This window comes from Protomyctophum parallelum (assembly GCF_964188405.1).
Source record: "Protomyctophum parallelum genome assembly, chromosome: 4".
Lineage (NCBI taxonomy): Eukaryota > Metazoa > Chordata > Actinopteri > Myctophiformes > Myctophidae > Protomyctophum > Protomyctophum parallelum.
In genome coordinates, this window is record NC_139700.1 from 6,025,916 (window position 1) to 6,039,313 (window position 13,398).

General features: G+C 41.4%; 1 protein-coding gene across 1 annotated transcript in view; it reads left to right on the plus strand.

Moving 5' to 3' along the window:
* The window catches only part of fa2h (fatty acid 2-hydroxylase), a 43,073-nt gene that overhangs the window by 25,892 nt on the left and 3,783 nt on the right, over positions 1-13,398 (plus strand). Inside the window, exon 2 of the mRNA XM_083763265.1 lies at positions 7,140-7,238. Within this exon, the coding sequence (XP_083619391.1) occupies positions 7,140-7,238 (99 nt within the window). The remainder of the gene's footprint in view (positions 1-7,139; positions 7,239-13,398) is intronic.

A 13,398-nucleotide genomic window follows, 5' to 3' on the forward strand; every position in this document is an offset into this window, starting at 1 on the left:
AACATAATCACTGGCTGCATTTTTCTCTTCTCTTTTTTTGGCTGACATTTGTATCTTTAATAAATGTCATAGGCCTACTTTGGAAGTTCTCCCATCCTTTTTGCCCCTCTCTACTGCAAATTAGGATTAGCATATACTGAAAGAGATGAGCTGCAGAAGTGGAGCCATGGTGTTAAAGGTATATTCAGTGATTTCACTCAAAAAACCTTAGGTTTCGTTTTTGGCTGTGGGACCCAGCCTTTCGTCCAATCAGGATAGAGAGTCAAAAACGAAACCTAAGGTTTTTTGACCCCCAGGGGTTAACTGGGGACAGGGAGGAACTCCTTATATGGTCAGCACACTCTATAGTAGGGAGGATTATCACAACAAAACAAAAAAATAAGTGATATTTGAATTAAGTGAAATCACTGAATATACCTTTAAGTATCCTCTGCGGTGCCTCTGGCTTGTATAAAATAAATATTCCTTCTCAGTGTTTAGTTTATAATCTGGCCAGCCTGGGGTCAGTGATTTATATACCTTTAGCTTATTTAAGTTTACATACCATTCTCATTAAGTTTTTCCGAGCAAGCTTTGTATTCCTAGATCGTCAACAACATGTGATATTATTAACCCATTCTGACCGGGCACCCATTTTGGTGTTGGCATCATGTTATGCTTTAGCTATTGAAAAATAGCAGATCTACAAGCTCATATCGCGCCACCGAGTGGCGCGATACGAGCTTGTAGGTCTGCTATTTTTGAAAAACATTGAAGAACGACTGACATTTTTAGAATCTGATCTCAGGTCAGAATGGGTTCATCAGACCAGTGTGTGTCCGGCGGAAACCTCGTATGAATCTGATCTCAAGTCAGAAAGGGTTAATAGAGAATCCTAGGTGTCACACAAGGCCGGGGACAGACATCTCATTAACCACCCACAGTATGTCATGTGCCCATCTGGTGACATTCTTATGATACTAAACGTGCTTCTTTTTTTTCATTCTTTTTTTCACTTAATTTTTATTGAAGGAAGAAACAGACAAGAAAAACAACAAACAGGACTATACGGAAAGAAAAAAGAAAAGAAAAAGACAAAAAGTAAAAGGGCTGCATTTTTCATATTACAAAAAAACATTCAATGAAATCCTATTGCAATATCGCTAGGCTGAGAGAAGAGATTCCACTTTTCCCACTTTTTATAGAATTTATCCTCTTGTAGTCTAAGTATAAATGTTAGTTTTTCCATAGCATACAGTTATAATATAATAATAATAATAATAATAATAATGTCCATCCATCTTTCGTTGGTGGGTCCTGTTGGCACCAGCGTCGTGTGATTGCTTTTTTACGTTTTTACGCTAAGAGGATCTTGATTAAATATTTATCATGTATTAGAAACTCTTCAGGGATATTTCCCAACAGTAGAAAAGAAACAGTCAGAGGTACAGTATCTCAAAACACAGAATGGTCTCCAACGTGCTTCTTTTTAACAACATGCTAAATACATAAAGCCTTAAACAAGACATGGGGTTGGAAATAAAACATAGGCTACCAACATTCGTGTTAGGGAAGTTAGGCGGGGAAAGCAACCTCAGTTGCTGCACTGGTAATTCCCATTTCCCACAGCTTGGTCAGAAGTTGAAGCATGTAGAGTTTTCTCCTCTGTTCTATATGGTTTTATGACGTTGTAAAAGAATGTTATAAACTCTTTGTATGACCTATATACAGTAGGTCATATAAAATAAGTTAACCTTTTTTTTAGATAGGCTACACATTACTTATGCATGCACCATAATTATGTTTGTGTTAAAGATGGAATGCCACAATTTTTGTATTTTTCCAGTTTTGTATTATGTCTATGAGGTGACAGTACGTCATTAGACACCCTGGAGGAGTTTTTATGTGCAATGGTGTATTAACTTTGTATTTAGGGTTTCTTCCTGGAGAATGAACCCTTGACAGTCAAACGTGCCAATGAAATAAACAGTAATATAGTGACATCACATTATCAGCCCCTCCCCTAACCCCTCCCCCTTTATCATACAACTACAGCTGTGGGTGCGGCTTCAGTTCAGGTGGATCATCAACACCCACCAGGCAAACCAGGCATACTTAATGAACTGGTGGGGGTGTCCACATAAAAGCATGATTTAAAAAAATACTGTACACTTTTTGGAAAAAGTTCTTCCTCCTGCTTATATTATAATAATACCTGATGATCATGTTTTAGTGTGGAAATAAATCGTGGCACTCCATCTTTAATATTTCTTATACAATACTTGAGGAAACTCCTGTGAAGATGAGAGATAAAGATGAGATAAAATAACATCATAAATAATATAATATAAAAAGAAAGGAGCGTACTTAGTACAGACTACAGTATGATGATGTATTGACCCACATGACATCACAGTCAGGGACCCTAAAAAGTTTCTACAGAATAAATACATAAATAATAGTACAATTGCAATTACTATAGTATGGTTGCCAGTAATACACCACTGGCCTACGTTATTTGTCTTATTACTTACTTTACTCGATTATGACAAAGCAACAGATAAAGATCTATTTGTTCTTAAACTTTCTCAGCAGATGTAGGCCTGCTATCTGTTCTAATTTCTCCATATCCTAGTAGTCATTATGCATGGCATACACACACACACACACACACACACACACACACACACACACACACACACACACACACACACACACACGCACATGACGTGCGGCAATATTTAGCACTACTGCTCCACATTTTGTATTACAGTAAAAGGATGGATGTTTGGATGGATGGATAGATGGATAAATAGTTCAGTATTAATAAAACCATACACAAACATTTAATCACTTTCACTTAAAAAAAAAGATTGGCTATTTTGCTACATTTGTCTGACACTTTTATTATAATTTGCACAGTGACAGAGCAGCACTGGTTTCTACGCATTAATCGTTTTGCACTTTTTGTACCATTTGTAGGTTGCATTGTAAATGTTGCTCATTAATAATGTTTACACTTTTGCATCGTACTGCTTTTAAAATTAAAATTATCAATCAAATATTCAATCAAACAAAACCCGCCTAGCGCACGTGGAGGTTTTTAGTCCTCCCACTCTGCGTTCATGTAGGTGGCGCTCTGGTTTCCTCCCACACCAAAAGGACCACTAGCCCCAGATGCTGCTCAGTGGCTGCCAACTGCCCCATGAGGTAGAATTCCACAAGATGCACGAATGTACTTGTACAATGTACTGTAAAAGATGTAAATAAATGGGACCCAATGCCTCCGTGCTTGGCACTCAGCATCAAGGGTTGGATTGGGGGGTAAGTCCCCTGCGACATAGGCTACTATAGCGTCATGTCCAGGAGGTGTAGTTGTACATCAAGCTGCCTCACGCTGCCAAAACAGGAGATACAGTAGGCCTATGGGCCTCATGGCTCGGCAAGTAATTGTAGAGTCATTATGCTGCACGCTGCGATTCAAAGTGCTGAACCTACTGTCCATTACACTTTTATTGTCTATGCCTTTGTGGTTGGATGTGACTGAATCATGTGATGATAGTTCCTATAACTACCGTTTTTGTTTCCATTGTCCGCTCCTTGGAGAGTAAGCCCCTATATGCTGTGCAGTGTCAAACAACTTGTAATGTAGTGGAGTAGAAGTAAAAGTATTGAACATTGGACTACAAATCAAAATTGTACTTAAGTGCAGTACTTGAGTACATGTACTTAGTTACTTTCCACCACCGCCCTGTGATGACTACATGGCACGCTATTTGAACATTTTGTCTTCAACCTGACACGAGCATGAACGTCAATAATAATCCCTTTTTAATAAGCAGACGTTAATAAGTCAGTGTTGCTATGTTCACACACACACACACACACACACACACACACACACACACACACACACACACACACACACACACACACACACACACACACACACACACACACACACACACACACACACACCTGACATACAATCCCTATTGTGATTTGCTAGACTCATTAGGCTCCACATTAGGATCCGTGGCCTCAGCCCTCAAGGCATTGTCTACAAAACCCTTCATATAGTATTATATTCCATGGGAATTTTAGAACCTACAGTATATGGTTATGGGATGACAAAATCAAATATTGTCCAAAGGCTATAACATCGACAGAGAACAGAACAGTTGCTGCTGATACCGAGGGTGTGTCGGTGTACTTCTATTTGATTCCAATCACTATTATAGCCTGACACCAACTGATAATTCAAGTAAATTGTATCAGTCTCTAAGACATGAGATGGATTTATGATGGATAAAGTTATGATAGATGAATGATGTGTGTGTGTGTGTGTGTGTGTGTGTGTGTGTGTGTGTGTGTGTGTGTGTGTGTGTGTGTGTGTGTGTGTGTGTGTGTGTGTGTGTGTGTGTGTGTGTGTGTGTGTGTGTGTGTGTGTGTGTGTGTGTGTGTGTGTGTGTGTGTGTGTGTGTGCGCGCGTGTGTGCGTGTGCGTGCATGTATGTATGTGTGTGGTGTGTTTGTGGTATAGGGTTAGACCACAGGCTGAATGTTGAGGTGTAGAGTTGCCTGTGCGGGTGTTGGTTTGCTGAGGGAATGTACTGTAGGCTAAGAGAGGGGAACTGTGTACATAGACAGTCTACATACACCACACATGCACGGACATGGGTGTGAGTGTGTGTGTGTCTAAAGTTAATCATCTGTTTAGTTGAAACAACCCGCCTGATGAATATTTCACTTGACCGATTTTGCTTTCAAGTGATGATAGGTCATCGGTGTCTCTGGGTCTGGGATACGTCACAACTGGGACAGCCAACTCGTTTACGTCAGAGGAGTTTGATTGTTCTTCCATATATGTACGATATAGTGGTGTAAATGTTCTTCCATATATGTATGATAGTGGTGTAAATGTTCTTCCATATATGTACGATAGTGGTGTAAAGTACTTAACTACAATTTTGATTTATTTCCAATTTTCTGTACTTTTGCTTCTACTCCACTACATCTCAGAGGCAAATATTGTACTTTTATTTAATTATTTCTGTGTAATTCACTCGCACTCCACTCCTAGACCAGGAAATGTGTCTCGTTCCCTCAGGCGTACATTTTTGAGCCGATGCGTACAAAAATAAAAGCCTGGGGACAGAGGCTACATTTTTGTATTAAAGTGTGTGTGTGCGTTGTACGTACACGTACTGTACATTAGTGTTTATATGGACCAACTTCAGAAATATTGTGAAAGTTATTTCTAGAATGAAGGTCTCCGCCAGGTCAGGTAGTTTATTGTGGCCTCCTGGTGGCACTACAATAGACCGATTTGCACTACAATAGACCGATTTGCCATGTCTTCATAGGCCTTTCACGGCTGCTGCATTCATGATTTGAGGCATTTTGTGTGTTTTGTAAAGTGCCTGCTGGTGGCACTATAACAGGCCAATGTGGAAACGAGGGCATTTCTTTCTCTGCCTAGTGGGAATGTGCGTGCAACGTTTCACGGAAATGGCAAGTTGCGTCATGATTTGAGCCATTTTGTTCCAATCCTGCAACCTTTTGGTGCCAATTTTAGTTAACCAGGCTGAAATATGGAGAATCAGACAGATGCGTATTGATCACATGACTATAGAGAGGCTGTGTACCGATTTGCGTGATTCTTTTGACAAAATATGTAGGAGTAATAGAAAAAAAATGTTTTGCAAAAATCGGCCTCACGGTGGCACTATGACAGCCTTGACAGGTTGATCTAAAAAAATCAGAGAAGAGGTTCTGCTCTGGCATACAGGGAATGTGTGTGCACAGTTTGGCAGAGATTAGCTGGTCGCAAACGGGCACACGGAAGGACGGACATGGTGCAAAAATAGTCTCCCAATGCCTTTGGAGACGATAAACATATTGTTGGCATACTCTCCTGTTGTTTTGTTTCCCCAAGCTGCTTACTTTACTTACATACCCTCCAAAACATGGCTATGTTCATAGTCCACAGAAACACTGCAGGTCCAAGGCCTGGTTGTCTCCACCAGGCCGAAGGCATGTGGGGAGAGTATGTTTTGCACTTCGTCCGTCCGTGTGTCCGTCCGTCCGTGTGTCCGTGAACAGCTAATCTCGGCCACCGTTAACCCGGTCGATGCCAAATTTTGCACACACACTCCCTGGATGCCAACGATGAACCTCTGCCCCAAACTTTCCAGAACGGCCTGTTATAGCGCCACCAGGAGGCCGCTTTGTGCAAAACAAGTTTTTTCACAGTACACCTACAGATTTTGTCCAAACATCACGCAAATTAGTACACAGTCTCTCTAGAGCGAAACGGGTCTTTCAGATTTCTCAGACTCCATCCTGATTGGTTAAGATTGGCTTCCAAAGTTCACAGGAGTGCTCAGTTTCAAACAAAATGCTGCAAATCATGAACACATCGCGTGATTTCCGTGAAATTGTGCATGCACATTCCCACTAGGCCGAGGACGAAATGCCACATGAACAATTTCAACTCAGCCTCAAGGTGGCGCTATAACTGGCCGAAAAGTGTTTTTACCTCTAACTGCACGGATCTGTGGATAACCTGGTGGAGACCTGTGCCCAGAAGGGCACTTTTTCTAGTTTGGACTCTTTTCATCTGGGATGGAAGAAGAGTCTTCTGCTGTAACCTTTAGCGTGGGTGATGCACTGGGTGTTAACACGTTGGAGAAACATTGATAAGATGTGTGTTAGTCCAAATAAACATCCATACGATAATTGTCATATGCTGTATGACCATCACAGTTTAATTGTCGCAGTGACCAAAGCAGCAGGATCAAATATGTTTATAACGCAGCGGTATACATTCCGCTGACACGGAAGAGCAAAGGGCAATCATACAGGAGATATGTACAGTAAACTATGACTCACTCCACACACTATAGCTAGTCTAAATATATGTCTTCTCTGTGAGACATACCCTAGTTTGAAACGCTGAGGAAGGCCTGCGTGCCGAAACACGTTCGTCTCTCTAGACTGCTCATGCTGCTTGTGATGTGAAGGAAATAAAGAAACTCAAACTTTATTAAGGGAGTGCGGATATTCCCCTTTTTCCTAGTCTGCACCTCTCCGTTCTTTAAAATGTCACGCTGTCTTTCTGTCATTAATCACAGCTGTGTCTCGCTTTGTCTTCCTCAGACACTGCGGGAGAGGAGAACGACGCCAAAGAAGACTGCAGAGAAAGAGGACGACGACAGCTGCTCATACAGCCGCTGCGACCCTATAGACTTCGACAAGGTGTGTGTGTGTGTGTGTGTGTGTGTGAGCTACCCAGTCTCACCCAAACACTGTGAAATAGCACGAAATTGCCACACATGTTACCGCAGTGAAATTTGTTCTCCGCATTTGACCCATCTCTTGGAGCAGTGAGCCGCAGCCAAGGAGCGGTGAGCTGCAGCCGTGCCGCGCTCGGGAATCATTTAATTAGTAGATTTGACCCCCACAATCCAACCCTTTGATGCGTCAAGCAGGGAGGCATTGGGTCCCATTTTTACAGTCTTTGGTATGACCCGGCCGGGGATCGAACCCCGACCTCCCAGTTTCAGGGCGGACACTCTAACCACAAGGCCACTGAGCTGGCGAGCTACATACACGCCTAGAAAACCAAAATATCCGTACATATGACACTAAAATCCTCCCCATAGACAATGACGGAGGTGCGCCGTCTCTACCGAACTTGAGCCACGGGAGACACCACCGAGTTCGGTAGAGCCGACTCAGCCCTGTCCGAGTTGTAAACCGATATGGACAGAATAGTAAATAATGTCAAATCCCGAACTCACCCGGCCACGGTGAAATAGCACTTCCGTACTAGTGAAAGCCACGCCTCTGTTGCGGTCATATATGTGTAATATGTACAGATTTGGCTATTTCGCCATATTTCTGTGAGATGGGGTTGGTGTGAGTATGTGTCTGAATCTTTTGTCAAACGTTGTCACAGAGGTTCAAATCTCAATCTCAGTTTTGAAAACGGTATTGAAAGCAATGGGATGGCAGAGTGAGAGAGAGGTGACCACGGGGAGGAGAGAAGGTAATGTGATGGCAGAGTGAGAGAGAGGTGACCACGGGGAGGAGAGAAGGTAATGTGATGGCAGAGTGAGAGGTGACCACGGGGAGGGGAGGGTTCAACAGACAATGAACAGTAGTTCATTCACCTTTCTCTCCATGCCCTCTCTGTTATTGTCCCATGACTGCAACATTCCAGGCGGGTGAGAATATGTGTGCGTACAATACACACACCACACACACACGCTTGCATGCTCGTTTGCACGTACACACACACACACACACACACACACACACACACACACACACACACACACACACACACACACACACACACACACACACACACACACTTGATAGGGACAATATCATGATATCTTTTAACAATTACCTTGATAATCAATATTGTGGGGAGACTTCCCTAGAAATATTAATAATAAATAATAATAATAGCTCAAATTTATATAGCGCTTTTCTAAATACCCAAAGCGCTTTACATGGGAACACTAGGAACAGACTTTATTGAGAGAAAAAACAAAGCTTAAAACATAACAGATACAGGGTTAAATATTTACACAATGTGATTTTTGACAAATAATCTTCAGTAATGGTGTAAGTGGGTAAAGGCAAATAGTATCTAGAACAGTCAGGTGAGTTCAGAAAGTGAGATCACTTTACTAGAATGCAACCTTTAAATCTAGGAAAAGACATAATCTAAAATAACACACATTTAAACGTATACTTGTGTGTTGTGTAACTTGTGTGTGTGCACATGCACAGGCGTGGGTCCATCTATGTAAACATGGTTATTTGCAAGGAACTTTTACAACATCCCCAATACATCTAGGAAAACATTCCTGACAGATGTCAGCTGTCAGATCTTTGTAGTGGTTGATGATATAGGGGCATACTCAACCAATTTGTCTTGTTTACACCGTAGTTGGGTATTGTAAGGACAACCGATATTGGCCACACAGACAGACACACACACACACACACACACACACACACACACACACACACACACACACACACACACACACACACACACACAGACAGACACACACACACACACACACACACACACACACACACATTAGTAAGATGTTTCTAACTACGGTGTAGCTCAGTCAGTCAGACCATTGTGCTACTTCAGGCCGTGAGGACTCCCGTAATGTTTTGCATGTCTCCCCTCTCTCTACCCTGTGTCTCTACACTGACCCTTCTAAAGTGAACACTCAGTGAACACTGAACAAATCCAGTCCTTAACTAGAACGTGTGACCTCTTCCCTTCTTGGGTCCATTATAAAACCTTTTAAATCACATGGTGGATTGGCGGAGTTGTGTTAATCTGTTCGGATGTTATAAAAACATATTTTTAAATCATCGGAGTAGGTCAACAAATAATGTTTGCATAATGGTTTGTGCAAATCCTGCTGGAAATGTTCTACAGACAGACAGCCAGACAGCCAGACAGACAGACAGACAGACAGACCCTCCTTGGTGGAGGTGAATGCAAGTGTAACGACACCACCTCATCTTTACACCCACCACTGGAAGCCTCCCGTATCACTTACGGTTAAAGGTTCAACTTTATTGTCAGCAATACCAGTTACAAAGTAAAAGGCACGTGAAATTCATTGTGCGTTAAAAACACATACAACAGCTATACAGTCTAGTGTCAAGATCTCAGGTGTAAAAGTGCAGACATAATATATCCGGCAATATAGTCCGGGCCTTGTAGTGTTCAATGTCTATTCATAAGTCTGATGGCGGGGGAAAAAAGAATGTGTTCCATAGTCTCTGCCTGGGCCGCGGTCGCTTAGATGGTTCAAACAGGCTGTGGCTGGGATGATGCACATCTTTAACAATCCGCTCAGCCTTGGCCACGCATCGGCTTTCGTATATTCCCTGGAGGGCGGGAAGCTCACCTCCAATTATACGCTGAGCTGTTCTCACCACCCTCTGTAGTGCCTTCTGCTGGCGAACAGTGCAGTTATAGAACAACCTCAGGATACGGGGGCTGACCTTGAACTTCTTCAAGAGCCGTAAGGAGTGTAACAATAGCCCTTTACTATGCAAGGCAAATTATTACTAAGGGAAAATTAAGCGGGACCGTAGGGTTATAGTCTGAATTATTTATATAGAGATGCTCAGATATAGCAATTGACAAAATCTAAAGTAGACAGAGTACACTTCACAGGTAACGCCTCTCCCTGTCTCTTTCCCTACTAAATAAAATAAACAGGCACACAAACTTAAACCAACAACCAATAATTATTTCCCAAGCCCCCCCCAAAGTCAGCGAAGAATAAAGTCTGCGTCCGTCCGTCCGTCCGTCCGTCCGTCCGTCCGTCCGTCCGTCATCCTCCTCAAACGAGGCGTGCGCACGCGAGAGTCTAACTGTTTAGTCCAACGCAACGAAAAGTTCCTCTGCTCAAAAACGGTCCAACGGAAATACGAAAACGTTCGGGGTACCCCTGTATTTATAATCCTCAAAGAACAACTTTGGAACAGTCTCACCGGTAGCAGCAGCCCTGTTAGCCTCCAAACACCGGCAGGTATTAACCTCAATTCCAACGCCGATCCCCGACGGCAGCAGCATACGTGACTGTTCCTTAATTACTATGGCTGCAGATATGCGCGCTTAAACGGTTATTGGCTTGTATAGATCTGTTATTTTCACACATTTTGTGTCCCGGGCAAACGTCTAATTTCTCTTTTGGGTCACGGGCTAAAACATTTGGGAACCACTGTTTTAGAGCATGAATATTTAGAATTGGTCTGTTAAATCCCATTCTGGACGGGAACCCTTTTTGGTGTTTTAAGCATTATGTTATACTTTAGCTATTGAAAAATAGCAGATCTACAAGCTTGTAGATCTGCTATTTTGGAAAAAACGTGAAAATGCGGTGCAAATCTTTCCAGAACGAACGTTTTTAACTCAAATCTTTGCTTCTGGGGGGGTCCCTGAAACAACATATTTTCAGATGGGGGTCGGTGGCTAATTGGGAGTTTGAGAACGAATATATATATATATATATATATATATATATATATATATATATATATATTAAGTGAAAGATTGTTCAGTGTAAAACCCCCTCAGGGTCCCTAGACTCTAGAGAGTAATGCTAGTGTTGTGGACCAAAAAAGCCAATCTACAAGGTCGCAACCATTTTAGTCTATGGTCGAAACGCCTCTCAGTGTGACACACTGTGAGCTTGTAGATCGTCTATTTTAGGGCACGACATTGAATCGCAACCAAGTATAAATGTTGCAGCAAAATTCTAACTCTTAACAGACTGTACTCTGTAGGTATACGATTATGATTCTAAGCCTTACACACAGAGCTTTCTTTGTGGGAGTAGGCCTAATGCGCCCCAAATATAAATTTTTGTCTTTCTTTTTTTTTTAACTCTGTGGCATGAGTAAGCCTACTCTACAGCCACACAGAACGCAAATCCTACATGGCAAGTGTCACGTTTTTATTCAAACTAGGTCCATTATTTTTGCGCTATTATGGGCATTGACCTGTATGAATAATGATATGAATAGTAAAATACTCTTCGGCAGGTTTTGCATTCATTGAATAGTGAAATACCCGCTGGTGTGTTTTGCATTGTTTATTCACATTGTACTATAGTCAAGTGAACTAACCCCAGTAATAGATTAGAATGTGGTCTTGTCTGCCTTTTTTTTGTTTCCTTTCCTTTTTTTGTACCTTGTTTGCATGTTTTTTTTTTATCTCAATAAAACAAAGTGACAACTACATGGAATCAATTCACAAAGTTAGTTAGTTTATCTAGCTGATTATCTGCACCCTGTCTATCTCTCTAAACACACAGGTGCATGAATACATACACACACACACGCACACGCACAAACACCACCAGAGGGAGTTGAACAAACCATGTGCAACCCAGATTCGGCACAAACAAGGGACTAAATTAATTTCGCCCCTATGCCACCAAAATGTGGAACGCCCTACCTACAGTCATTAAGACATGCGAATCCCTTGACTCCTTCAAAACTGCTCTCATAGGGCACCTACGGACGGCTCCAATTCGAAACTGACCCTGTTTTAACTGGAGTCCTAATTTTTAGACTATAACCAGATATAATGAATACATAGTTAAAACTTAACAAGACTTAAATGTAAACTGTGAACAGACTCTTATGAACATGGTTAATCATAACTTAAAAGTATATGAAACGGAAACAGACTTAAAGTTAGGAAATGTAGCGGATATGATTGTAGGCATACTTTTGTATGCAGATGATATAGTTTTACTTGCCAATTGTGAAAAGGAGCTGCAAAATATGCTCAATATTGTTGCGGATTGGTGTTTGAGGTGGAGGCTGGTGGTAAACATTGACAAAACACAAATTGTTCACTTTAGGAAACCATCTGTAGAAAGGAGTCCATTTACATTTATGTGTGGGAGAACTGTATTAACATACACAAAGACATATAAATATCTTGGCCTCACTTTAGATGAGCATATGAACTTCAAGGAAGGCACTCAGGTTCTTTCTGATTCAGCTGGTAGAGCCCTGGCGTCAGTACTGAATAAGGTGAAAGCCTGTAAGGATTTAGGATATTATACATATACACAATTATATCAGTCTTGTGTATGCCCTGTTTCGGATTATGCCTCCTGTGTATGGGGTTTTCCCGAACAATGAAAGTTGTAACACAATTCAAAATAGAGCCATACGGTCATTTCTTGGAGTTCATAAGCTCACGCCGATCTTGGCTATTAGCGGCGATATGGGATGGATGCCCGTAAATATCAGACACAAAGGTGAGATGTTGAGACTTTGGAATAGACTTGTTAATATGTCCGATGACAGACTGACCAAAAACATTTTTAACTGGGACATTTCTAATGGTTACCACTGGGCTAATGAAGTAAAGTCTTTATTCTTTAAGAATAATTCATCATTTATTTATTTAAATAGACTACGCTGTAATATTCATGAAATACAGAACTATATGTTCCTTGGGTATAAGGAGAGTTGGGCTGTTGATTTATGGTACAAACCTAAACTAAGAACATATCGTCTTATTAAAAATAATTAATGGCCCTGATCCTTATGTTACACAAAATATATCCAAAGGTCAGAGATCTTTTTGTGCACAGCTGCATTCTGGGACCTTACCATTAGCTTTAGAAACGGGTAGATTCATTGGTACTCCTGAGGTGTCTAGTGTGTGATTTGAAAGAAATTGAAAATGAAATTATTTTTTTGTTTTACTGCCCTTTTTATGAAGAGTTAAGACATGTATTGTTTTGTAAGATGACAACCATCTGTGCTGGCTTTTTCTGGTTGGAGGACTATGAGAAGCTGGAGTTTTGTTTTGGGAGGGGTATTTTTGCTTTGGCAG